This window comes from Diospyros lotus, chromosome 6 (assembly GCF_014633365.1).
Source record: "Diospyros lotus cultivar Yz01 chromosome 6, ASM1463336v1, whole genome shotgun sequence".
In the NCBI taxonomy this organism is placed as follows: Eukaryota; Viridiplantae; Streptophyta; class Magnoliopsida; order Ericales; family Ebenaceae; genus Diospyros; species Diospyros lotus.
Genome location: NC_068343.1, coordinates 22,103,924 through 22,114,729, shown reverse-complemented (window position 1 = coordinate 22,114,729; position 10,806 = coordinate 22,103,924). Strand labels below are relative to the sequence as shown.

The 10,806-nt window shown below is 38.8% G+C and overlaps 1 protein-coding gene across 1 annotated transcript; it reads right to left on the bottom strand.

Moving 5' to 3' along the window:
* Window positions 1-5,477: 5,477 nt before the first annotated feature.
* LOC127803089 (probable WRKY transcription factor 13) lies at window positions 5,478-10,332 on the bottom strand. Its single transcript, XM_052339113.1, has 3 exons — window positions 9,707-10,332; window positions 9,367-9,591; window positions 5,478-5,840 (listed from the first exon to the last, which is right to left on the bottom strand). The coding sequence occupies exons 1-3, from the start codon at window positions 10,021-10,023 to the stop codon at window positions 5,654-5,656; spliced, it is 729 nt and encodes a 242-aa protein (XP_052195073.1). The 5' UTR covers window positions 10,024-10,332; the 3' UTR covers window positions 5,478-5,653.
* Window positions 10,333-10,806: the final 474 nt, after the last annotated feature.

The window sequence follows — 10,806 nt, the reverse complement described above, 5'->3', positions numbered from 1 at the left end:
ACCTGACTCCTTGGTTGATCTAGTGCTTAGGCCTCCCAGCAAACTAGAACACCCTGCAGGAATCTCGAATCGGGCTGTGGGCCAAACCCATATTCCCTAAGGTAGATCGACCTCGAAAGACGAACATGAAGGACACAGTAGCTAGCGAGCCATGACCCATCTTGGGATCATCGGATGCTCTGATGCCTATGCTCCACGCTCACCTAGATCCCTTGATTGAATCCGATGCTATGCCCCCAAGCTAAACTTGACTCCTTAGTTGATCTGGTACCTAGGCCTCTTGGCAAACTTTGACATCTGGTAAGAATCTCGCGTAGGACCCTCAGCCAAAAATAAAACGATGAATGGAAAATAAATGATGAATGGTGGTGACTTTGCCCCTAATGGTGCCTATGACCATAAACATCATAGGATGTTTGGGAATTTCGAAGCCTATGCCTGCAGGCTCACTCGTATCCTTCGATTGAGTTTGATGCTATGCCCTCAAACTAGACCCGACTCCATAGTTTATCCGATGCCTAGGCCTCCCGGGAAACTTGGATGCCCGACAAGAATCATATGTCGAACCTTGGGCCAAACCTAGATTACGTATGGTAGACAAGCCTATAAAGGGAAGGCAGATGCCGCCAAAAAGTACTCCACTTAGAAATTACATGTTTGCCCTCAAGACATCTAGCGGATGTTTAACGATGAGGCGCCCCCCGAATCGGAGCACCTAGAGAACCTAATGCCATAGCATGGGTTTCAATATCAAACTAGTGACACAACACTCATCCTAAATTCCTCATGATGAATGGTTCTTGAATATGAGCCGTGAGGAAGAGAAAAAAATATCAGATCCCAAAGACAAACAAAGAAAAGCTTAAATCATGAATGACTTGAATATACGACAAGAAGTGTGAATGCAAACGCTTAAGAAATCAATCCAAAGAAGAGGATAATGAGCACTACAAGCTCAAATACACAAACAAAGGCATTACATAAAACGCCCTAAGTAAAAAGTCAATCACAAGCATGGAAAAAGAACATGAACATGAAATAGAATTTAAACTTTCTACACATAAGAAAAACCATGGAGAGGGCGATGCCTGCAATTTCATTCAAATGTAACAAATACTTGGAACATACAAAGCCAACAAAATACATAATGGATCCCTTACTCAAACTCATCTTGGGGCTAGCTCAGATGTTCTAAATCCTTGTGTAATGGGCTCAGATGAGCGCTAGTAGGAAGATCAACATCCAGGCATTACTAATTAACTCAAAGAGTCCCAGTTATACTCGTTACGACATCACCCAAGGCCTCTTCTAGATCAGGAATGTATGGGCTCCACGGACCCGTTAAATTCATTAGGTCATCCTCGAGAGCTCTTTTGACATTCTTAATGGGGCCAGGAGCATTAGGCTCGTACACAGTCCAAGGGGGCGGAGAGAAGGGGGAGATGTTGTTAGCAAAAGCTATTTCGGGGAAGGACTCTCCGGGGTGCCTACTCTCAAGGAAACAACAACCAAGATAAAATTTGAACTTTGAGTAACAGCTAGCATACATGTCTTTATGCCTAACGCAGTCATTAGAAAGATGATATGCCTTCACAACTTCCATCATTACTTCCTCGATCTCCCATTGTTTGGATGCCACCAACCTCTTACTTTCAGCCCGTACCTAGGAAGAGGACTGAAGCTCCTTGGCTACTCGACCCTTAGCGTCTGCTAACGCCCTTTTCGTCTCTAACACTTCCCTTTGGGAAGCCACCAAGATGGAAACGACCTCCCATTGAACTTTCTTTTGATCCTCTAGCTCATCCTTCTACTTTTGGACATCGGACCAGGCCCTTTCGCAATAAGATTCAGCTCATTGAAGCTCTGCCTGGAGGCGCTGGACTTGCTGTTGGAGATTAGCCTTGTCTGACTCTAGGTGACAGACGTTTATGTTAAGAACTTGTTGTGCTTCGTTCCAACGATAGGATTTTTGTCTCCACTCACAAAGCTTTGTTTCTAGATGAGCTAGATGCGTTTGGTTCATGGCATTAGCCACAATTGTGCCTTAGTCCCTTACAAAAAAGAAAAGGACAAGAAAAGTAAGTACATCACACCCTTAAAGTAGAAGAGAAATGGCAAGGGCGAGAACTTAGTATAGCGAGATGGTGTTCGAATTCATCCATGTCATGAGGAGAGTTCCTGAAGTACTGGCTCTCGTCAGCTGGGAGGAACGTGGGGTAGATAAAGCAGGTGGCAATCCCAAGCATCTCCATCGAATCTGTGTCCAGCACTCTTGGCTGCACCTGGAAATTCTCCTCGAGAGCCCAGGCTTTGGCTTCTAATTATATCCCACCTCTATGAGGAGAGCTTATAACAGGTAAGATAGGAGTTAAATTTCAGGCGGTTACCACCTTCTCAGTGTGGAGAACCTGACGATAAGCTCGCTAAGGGTTGACAACAACCCACCGTGAGCGCCCTCGTCCCTTTCGTTGGATAGCGTCGATAACAGCCTGATCTAGATGAGAGGTAACTTCAACCTTTGGTCCTCCCAGAAAGGGCGGGGCAACCCCACGACCAACAGCTCCCACTTCAATCAGATTCTACTCATCTTTATAGTAAGTTGCCAACCCCGCTCCAACTCCACTCAAAGCAGCCAACATCTCCAGATTGGCTGGTTGTTGGTGGGTCGGTTGCGCAGCAAATTGGGGACGCTTACCCTAGTTAGGAAGCGTCAAATCCATGACTGGGTTGAAGCTCATTGGATCCCTCTCTGCTTGTCGGTAAGTCCTTTTCCGACGATGAAGATCCTCCTAGGTCTCCCCAATGTGTTTGAAAGGGATTGGAACCTCAAGGGGTATGAGAAAGAGCCTTAAGACGGGTAGCTAGAGGCAGTAGAGCATTGGAACGAGACGAACTGCCCAACTCTCGTTGCTAGGAAAACCTAATCATCCTTCTCATAAATTCCACATAAAAGTGAAACACTTAGTCAAATCACGGAAAAACCCAAAAGATGTAAAAAAAATGATGATGTTTTGAACAAAAAATAAAAATAGAAATAGAAGAGAGCGACATAGTGTAGTTAGGAGGATTTGCACCGTCGGGAGAAGACGAATCCTGTTAAGGAGTGACCTCTTATTCAGTTGGATCCTCGGTCGCTGAACGAGCCTAGGGCTGCGAAGATAGGGCACTTGGCCTCCTGCGCCGCAATGACTCGTCCGGTACGGGAAACCAGCCGACCCTCATTAATCTGTCTACAATAAGGAGGTCTTGAAGGTCGATGAGACCCCCGCGAATGAGTAGGTTTTGACTATCCTTAAATTCCTCCTAGAGTTGATGAACTAGTTTACTTAAAGAGGGACGAGCCACTCTGGTAGGATTCATATGCCAATCCCGAGGGGCGTACCATACCTCTTTAAGAGGCTTCACAATGAACCAATGAGAATCAAAATGGTCAACCTTCGGAGGAGAACCGTGAAAAGACGATCCTCCCATCTAGTCCTATAAAGAGTGTACATATGATATCACTCATTGACTAAACGAAGATGGAAGAAGCAAAAAATGAAATTGACAGAAGGAACTAGTTCCTTTTCGCGACATAACATGAAAAAACCAATTAGTTGAGCCCGCCCGTTAGGGTAGAGTTGGGCAGGAGCTAAGCTGCTACGGCGAAAAAACTCGAGACCAAAGTTATGAAAGGGGAAGTGGAAGCCTAAGTGAAAACTAGCCTTATGAACGACCATCCAATCATCCCGAGTGGAGGCGGACAATTCTCATCAGCCTCCAGAAGTTGCGCATGATAAGAACGAGGGATATGATATACTTCTCAAATTTTTTCGAGGCTCGTCATTTATCAAGTGAGAATGCTTACCTACTATGTATTTGCGGATAGCCCCGTCATGGTCAGGGGCATTGATATAGACTTTGCCACTTGCCATCGGCTACAGGAGGAAGAGAGTGAAAAATAAAGGTGAAGATAAACCAAAAGGGTTTTTTCGGGAATAAAATCCTTTCGAGAAAGAATTTCTCTCGGGAAGGAGTAGTGTCTTAGGAAGAAAATCCTTTTGAGAAGAATTTCTTTTGGGAAGGAGTAGTGTTTTGAGAAGAATATTATTTCAGGGAATGAAATTTCTTTCAGGGAGGATAACCTTTCGGGAAGAATTCCTTTCAGGGAAGAGTAGTGATTTGGGAAGAATATTAATTGTTTCCAAGAATGAAATTTCTTTTGGGAAGGAATAAGCTTTCAAGAAAAATTTCTTTCAGGAAGAAGCTATGTTTATGAAAAAAACTCTTTTGAATAAAAATGAAAGATTCTCTCGGGCAACTCTAAGAGATAACCTAAGTAAAATTGTAAGAAGTATGTATTTCGGGAAAAGTAACCTTTAGTTTTCTTTCGGGAATCGAGAGAAGAAAAGGAAACTAAGGGCCTTTCAAGAGCAGCGAGAATAACAAGCAAGAGAAATCCCTGCGGTAAAACAGTATTTATAGAAGTCTTGAAAGAAGATGAAGCGACTCCATAGAGGAGCAGTCTTTTCAAAGAGAATTGAAATTCTTTCAGGAAAATTTCTTTTGGGAAAAAAGACCAGAAAAGCTCAAAATAAAGTCTTTACTTTAACCTAAGGGTAAAAACAAAAACTGGGGGCCAATTATTGTATCACCCCAAAAGGATTGGAAAGAAATCTTTCGAGGAATACCTGAAAGAACTCTTTTGGGTAAAATCGAGAGATTCTTTCGAACGATTCCAAAGAAGACAGCCATAGGAAAGGACAAATCATCCCTGAAAGACCTTTTCAGGTCTCTCCCGAAAGGAAATTAAGGCAAAGCATGCCACGTGTCCCCCTCGATATTCGTGCCCTATAAAAGCTAAGCTATAGGACAGCAGAATGGACTTTTTTCAACCATTGGATAAAACCACCCTAACTTACCTTTTTCTTCCGGACATTTACTACTTTCTTTGAGAATTACCATATTTCCTTTCTGACACTAACTTAAGCATTGAAGGCCTTTGCGGGTGAACACTCTCTGCGAGCCTTCTAACCCACTTTTCCCTTACATTTTTTTACGGGAGGATCCCTCTTTCCCTGAGAGGAATCAAAGCTTTTTTCGGGGTGGAACTTAGTTCTTTCGAGACACGATTTACCTTAGGACCACAACTTCTCTCGGGATCGTAGCTTCTCTCAGGACAATAGCTTATCTTAGGGTAACCGCTTCTTTCGAGACACCTCTTCTCTCGGGCACAATTCTCTTGGGACAACATCTTCCCTCCGGATAGCCACTTCTTTTGGGACATAGCTTCTCCCATAAACAATTCTTTTGGGATCCATTCTTTCGGGAGATTCTTTCGAGAAAAAAGGCAGCCTTTGAAGATTATTCCCCTCACTCAATCCATTGTGTGTTAGAATCTTACTCAACAGTCTATCCCACCGAATAAAATTTTAATTGTTGTATTTTGGTAATAATACAAATAATGAACAATATGTATGTGTGTGTATATATATATATTATGTAACTCTTTATATATGCTACGTTCGGAATTAGGACATTTATAGAAGGAAAAACAAATTAATGTTGTTGTGCACAGGCACGCAAATTACATATACATGATGAAGAAGTAACTAACTTGAATATATTTAGGTTCCCTTGGAGATTAATAATTATCAGGCTAATTAATTAACAACTAGCAGAGGAAATTATTAAGTTGCAAAGGAGGGTGGGAATGATGAAAATGGTCGAGGTCATCATCATGCGATGGAGAGTGAATGTGCCTGCCTTCGTACGTTGTTATCACCATTCTGGGATCTTCTGCCAACCTCTCCACCCTCTTCTTTACCCGACAGTTGTCTTGTGTGCACCGATAGTAGCTCCTGCACCATGCACAATACGTATATATATACACATATATATCACAGAGCAGCAGTACGTACTGCATATATAGTGTTGAAACGGCTCTATATTCATCAAAAACAGACCAGGGCGACGAAGACGATGACGAAATTAAGAATTTGTGGGTATAATTCAGCCTGATGGAAGCCAAGCATGTTCTTCATATATATCAAAGCAAGAGAAAAATACAAGAAAGCAGCTTAAGACTGGCTAGCTAGATAGAAAAGCAAGAGGTCCCCCGAAGAACAAGCTAGGTACACAGCTTAGCAATGCAGATGGGCAAATTCTTGGGCTTAAACCTCCTCCAGGGAAAGGAGATGAGATGAGATGAGAGATGACCCCCCAAAAACCATTTACTACAGAAGAAAAATTCATTCCCATGCATGGATGGCTCCAATACACATGTAACTAACTAGAGCGATGCCAAAAGTCCTAACTCTAATCACCAACGCATTTTATTTTTGTTTAACTTGAATGTGTTTGTTTAGACTTCTAGAATATATAGATTTTGTTTAGTTTGTAGGTTGGTTGATTTTTTTTGTCCAGCCTTTGTTGTTGCCGGTGGGTGCTTGTTTATTCTGTACGTGGTAGTTTCTGTGTGTAGAATTTGTGAGAATACGTTTGATTTGATTTTTTTTTTAAATTATAAACTATAATATATCGAGGTAGGCAGCCTATCCATGGTAGTCACCATACCCATATCCAATGGGTATTTTGAATAGCTTAACTCATGTATCTTCCATATGGGTATTTTTTTGATACCAAAACCCCTCATCTGGTACTTATTAGATAAAGTACCCGCCGTTATCCTTTGCGCATGCTCCTCGCTGGGCGATTTATTGTGTTCTTCCACTAATTCTTAGACACGGTGTAGTTTTATTGTCTACTAAAATTTAGAAAAAAAACAAATGGAATCAATGGTGTTTCTATGTCCTTAATTTTTATCTTTTAATCAATTTTGTTTTCTCAGCCAGCAGCCGAAGTCTCTTTCAATTTGATCTTCTACTTCTCTTCTTCTAGAAGATTCTTTTCTTTTTCTTTTTGACAATTACGAACCCAATGGTCATCGGCCATTTTTCTTCTTTCTTTTTTCGTTTTTCAACTTCCATGATTTTTTTCTTTTTCTTTTTCTTTTTTTTTTTTGGGTTGCTATGTTGAGTCTGTTGACTAGGTTTTGACAACAATAGAAAAGAAGAATAAAAAAGCACTAAGAAGAAGAAGAAGAAGAAAGAGTAGCAACCTAGCTAGCTAATGCATTCTCTGATTAGAAAAGAAGACAAATTACAAGAAGAGTATAATAAAATTAAGTATACCTACAGGGAAGGAGTATTTTTTGTTAATATAACACAATTTTTATTAATATTTAATGACCTGTAAGATGTAGATGTTTCAATTTCTATCTTCTTTAACATAATATATATGTGGGTTTGACACCCTACAGAGGTTTTCTCTAGGGTACGTTTCTCGTGATATAGGTCACTCACTGTTACCAATTTCTTAGTTGGGCTTGTTGCTGCCAACGATCGGCAATGGGTGACCCTTAGTTTATCCTTTTTCTGCCCTTCAAATCATCAGTTCATGAGGCCTTACTTTTGGTACAATTCTATGTTAAAAGTAAACAACATCTCTTTGGTTAAAATTTTATTATTATTATAAAAATAAGAAAAATAACTCGAAATAACATAATTATGAAAAGAAAGAAAAGCCATTAAATCAATTTTCAATGATTGTGGACCCCACTGAACATTATTATTGTGTTTTTAAAGAAAAAGTAAAAAGATCCTTCATTTCTGTTTTTCTTTTAAAAGAAGCAGCCAGCGATTGCAATCCACAAATAAATTATTTTTCCTTAACTTGAATCTCAATGCACTTGCCCCTTCTATAGTTCATAGTCTAACAATATAACCATTCATCTATTCCTGTAATGTTTGTTGTCAATTAAACATGCACGAAAAAAAGATTATAATTATATGAAGAAGACACAAAAGAAATAAGAATGTGAAGGAAAGAAAAGATTATTGTATAGAATTAGTAATTTAGTGTGTGTGTGTATTGATAGATCGACAAAACTCTAATGATGGTGAAAATTATATATTACAATTAGAGAATTATTATAAGACATATTAGGTCTGAGCACCCACTGTCACCATTTTTCTTCCAGCAATGAATATTTTCGTTAGCTCTTTTCAAACATGTTGCCACTAGTTCAAGGCATCCATCATGACATTGGCATTAGTACTAGAAAAGGAAACAAAAGGGCTAGGGGTACAGATATATAGATAGTCGGTGAGTTTGGGATAAAAATTAAGTACATATTTAAATTTTAATCCATAATAAATTGATCATTTAGCATGCAATTAATATTTGTGTTAACAGTATTACAATTTACAGGAACAAAAAAGCATAATTAACACCATATATAGCTAGAGTAAGATCTCTCTAATTTGATAATTATGGTTTTCCAATGATATTATGCCTTAAAATACAAATTCAGTGATAAATTAATTTATTACTATAATTTACTTCAAATTGGTCTAAGCTTGTGTTTGGATAGAGTACTTATTTGACCCTGTCATTATCATGAAGTAATTTAAAATCTCTAGGTTTAAACACTATTTAAAAGTTTAGTGACAGTTAATAATTTTTACCCAAACAAAAAAGACAAAAGTTTGGGAAAAGTATCAATCTTTTGTGTCTCTCAAGGCGTGGCCTTTTAGGGGTACGATGACCAAAATAGATTTGCTAGAGAGTGATAAACAGTGGGTACAGGAGAGAAAGCTAAGACATGTGAAGCCATCTATACGTTCTTCACTGTAAGAATAGCTAGCTAGCTAGCTCACTTTGCTATTTATAAATTATAAATGGCAATAATCATTAAACAATAAATTAAAGCTCCATTTGCTCCTTCTTTACCAAAAGGCAAACGCTCCATCAGACAATACAAAGGGATCTCAATGGGATCCAGAGAAAGTTAAATTATGAATTATGTTCAATTTGCTTCAACGACATCTACTTACTGTATTATGCTCTTCATTCTTCGAGCCCAATATTATGCATGCTAATTAACTGTTTTTCTCTCCCCTTCTCTCTTTCTTTCGTTCTTCTCAGTTTTTATTACAGTTTATATATATAAACACATAGATGACAGATGTGCATTATAAATCCTAGTCGCATTATATGAGTCTGTGATCTTGGTTTTAGTCTTTTGAGGCTAATAATTAACCAAATCTCTTGCCATAATTTATTATTATCTGATGATTTAAATGTGTGCACTCTCCTAGCAGCAGCAAGCCCCCTTTAATCCCACAACAATGATTTCCTTCAAAACTAAAAAAAAAGAAAAATAGAAAAACGAAACCCCGTAACAATGATATGAAAGCAGCAACAACGACAGAAAAAGAGAGACAAAAATGCATAATTATGAGCCCGAACTCAATCTAATGGAAGCAGCAGAATAATTGAAGTAAACTGGAGAAGCAAAATTAATTAAGCATTAATTTGATGAACCTGGGATGCTGAGTGTTCTTGACCACTTTCTGGCCGTACTTTCTCCATTTGTAACCATCATCAAGCACATCCACTTCGCTCATGGTCTTGAAGCAAAATCTGGGCTCCCTTACCTTCCTCCTCGTTTTCATCTTCTTCATCCTCATTGCTGAAACTCCAAGATCGCGGCCATCTCCACCACTTTTCTTAGTGTTCATGCATAATTCATTAACTTCTCCCCATTGCCTGCAGATGCCATTTCATCATGAATCTGTACGAATATGTGTGTGTGTATAATATATATATATATATAGAGAGAGAGAGAGAGAGAGCAAATTAAGGTAGGATCTTTGGTTATTACCAGAGATTTGCAGTAGTTGATCTTTGGAGGGAAAGATGTGGTTCTCCAAAATGATAAGATACAGCTTCTTCTGGGGCTTGCTTTTGTTTTGAAGGTTTGGGAGAAGAGAGGAGGGTTTCAGTGGGATTATTAATGTTAACGGAGGAGGGTGCATCTGCAGCTGCTGCATGTGAAAGGGGTAGGGTTGGTAGGGTTTTCAGAGATTGATGGCATGATCCTGCAGGGATCGGAGGTAATAAGGACATGTTTGAAGGAAAGGAAAAGAAACCCATTTGTGTCGACATCTCTTGATCCTCGAACAACCCTTGGCTCAGCATCTCTCTCTCTCTCTCCCCTTCTCTGTGTGTGTGTGTGTGTGTTGTTGATCAGATGATGTACGTAAAACAAGGAAGCAGCAGTACTTGATGGATTTCTCTTCACAGAGAATATGCTTCGATCTATCTAACTCTAGGTTAGAAAAGCAAATAGAAGTAGAAAGATTCGTGAAGAGATAGATAGATATGAAAGCACCCTCAAGTTCCTGTTGGAAAGGTGGCTTAAACTAGGCCACTTTCCCTTCTCTCTCTCTCTCTCTCTCTCTCTCTCTCACGGTTTCCAGTTTAGTGATACAACTACTGCCAAAGGAATTGCGGAATGCAGCCTTACAAAATCAACTTGCTGATGGAGCTAGCTAGCTACAATATGTACCCAAAAAAAAAAAAAAGGAAAAGTAATTTAGTAAAAAAATGAAAAAAAAGAAATATATATATTATAAGTTCGTCTATTTTTCATTAAAAAGTCCTAATTCCTAATAAAGGGTAAATATTTGTTATACATGTACAGAGAAAATACATATTTGGTGTTCTCTTTATTTTGAAATTTGTATTATTACTTTAGTATTTTATATACAAAAAGGAATTTTTAGTTGTTTACAAGTTTTTAATCAATTTAGATTAACTTGCATTCCCACTTATGTCGAGCTAATTAAATATTTTGGCAACCTAAATTTTCGTAGTTTCGTTAACAATTGATCATAAAGTTAGATTTTTAAAAAATAATAATTAATAACAACCAATTACTTCAGTTTGTATGTACAAAACCCTTGTGGTTCATTGTCTCTT

Excerpts from the sequence above, each read along its gene's own strand:
- LOC127803089 (XM_052339113.1), bottom strand. The coding sequence starts at position 10,023 with ATGCTGAGCCAAGGGTTGTTCGAGGATCAAGAGATGTCGACACAAATG. Across the intron at positions 9,592-9,706 it reads TCAACTACTGCAAATCTCTG|GCAATGGGGAGAAGTTAATG; the intron begins GTAATAACCAAA and ends TGGCATCTGCAG. Across the intron at positions 5,841-9,366 it reads AAGAACACTCAGCATCCCAG|GAGCTACTATCGGTGCACAC; the intron begins GTTCATCAAATT and ends TGCATGGTGCAG.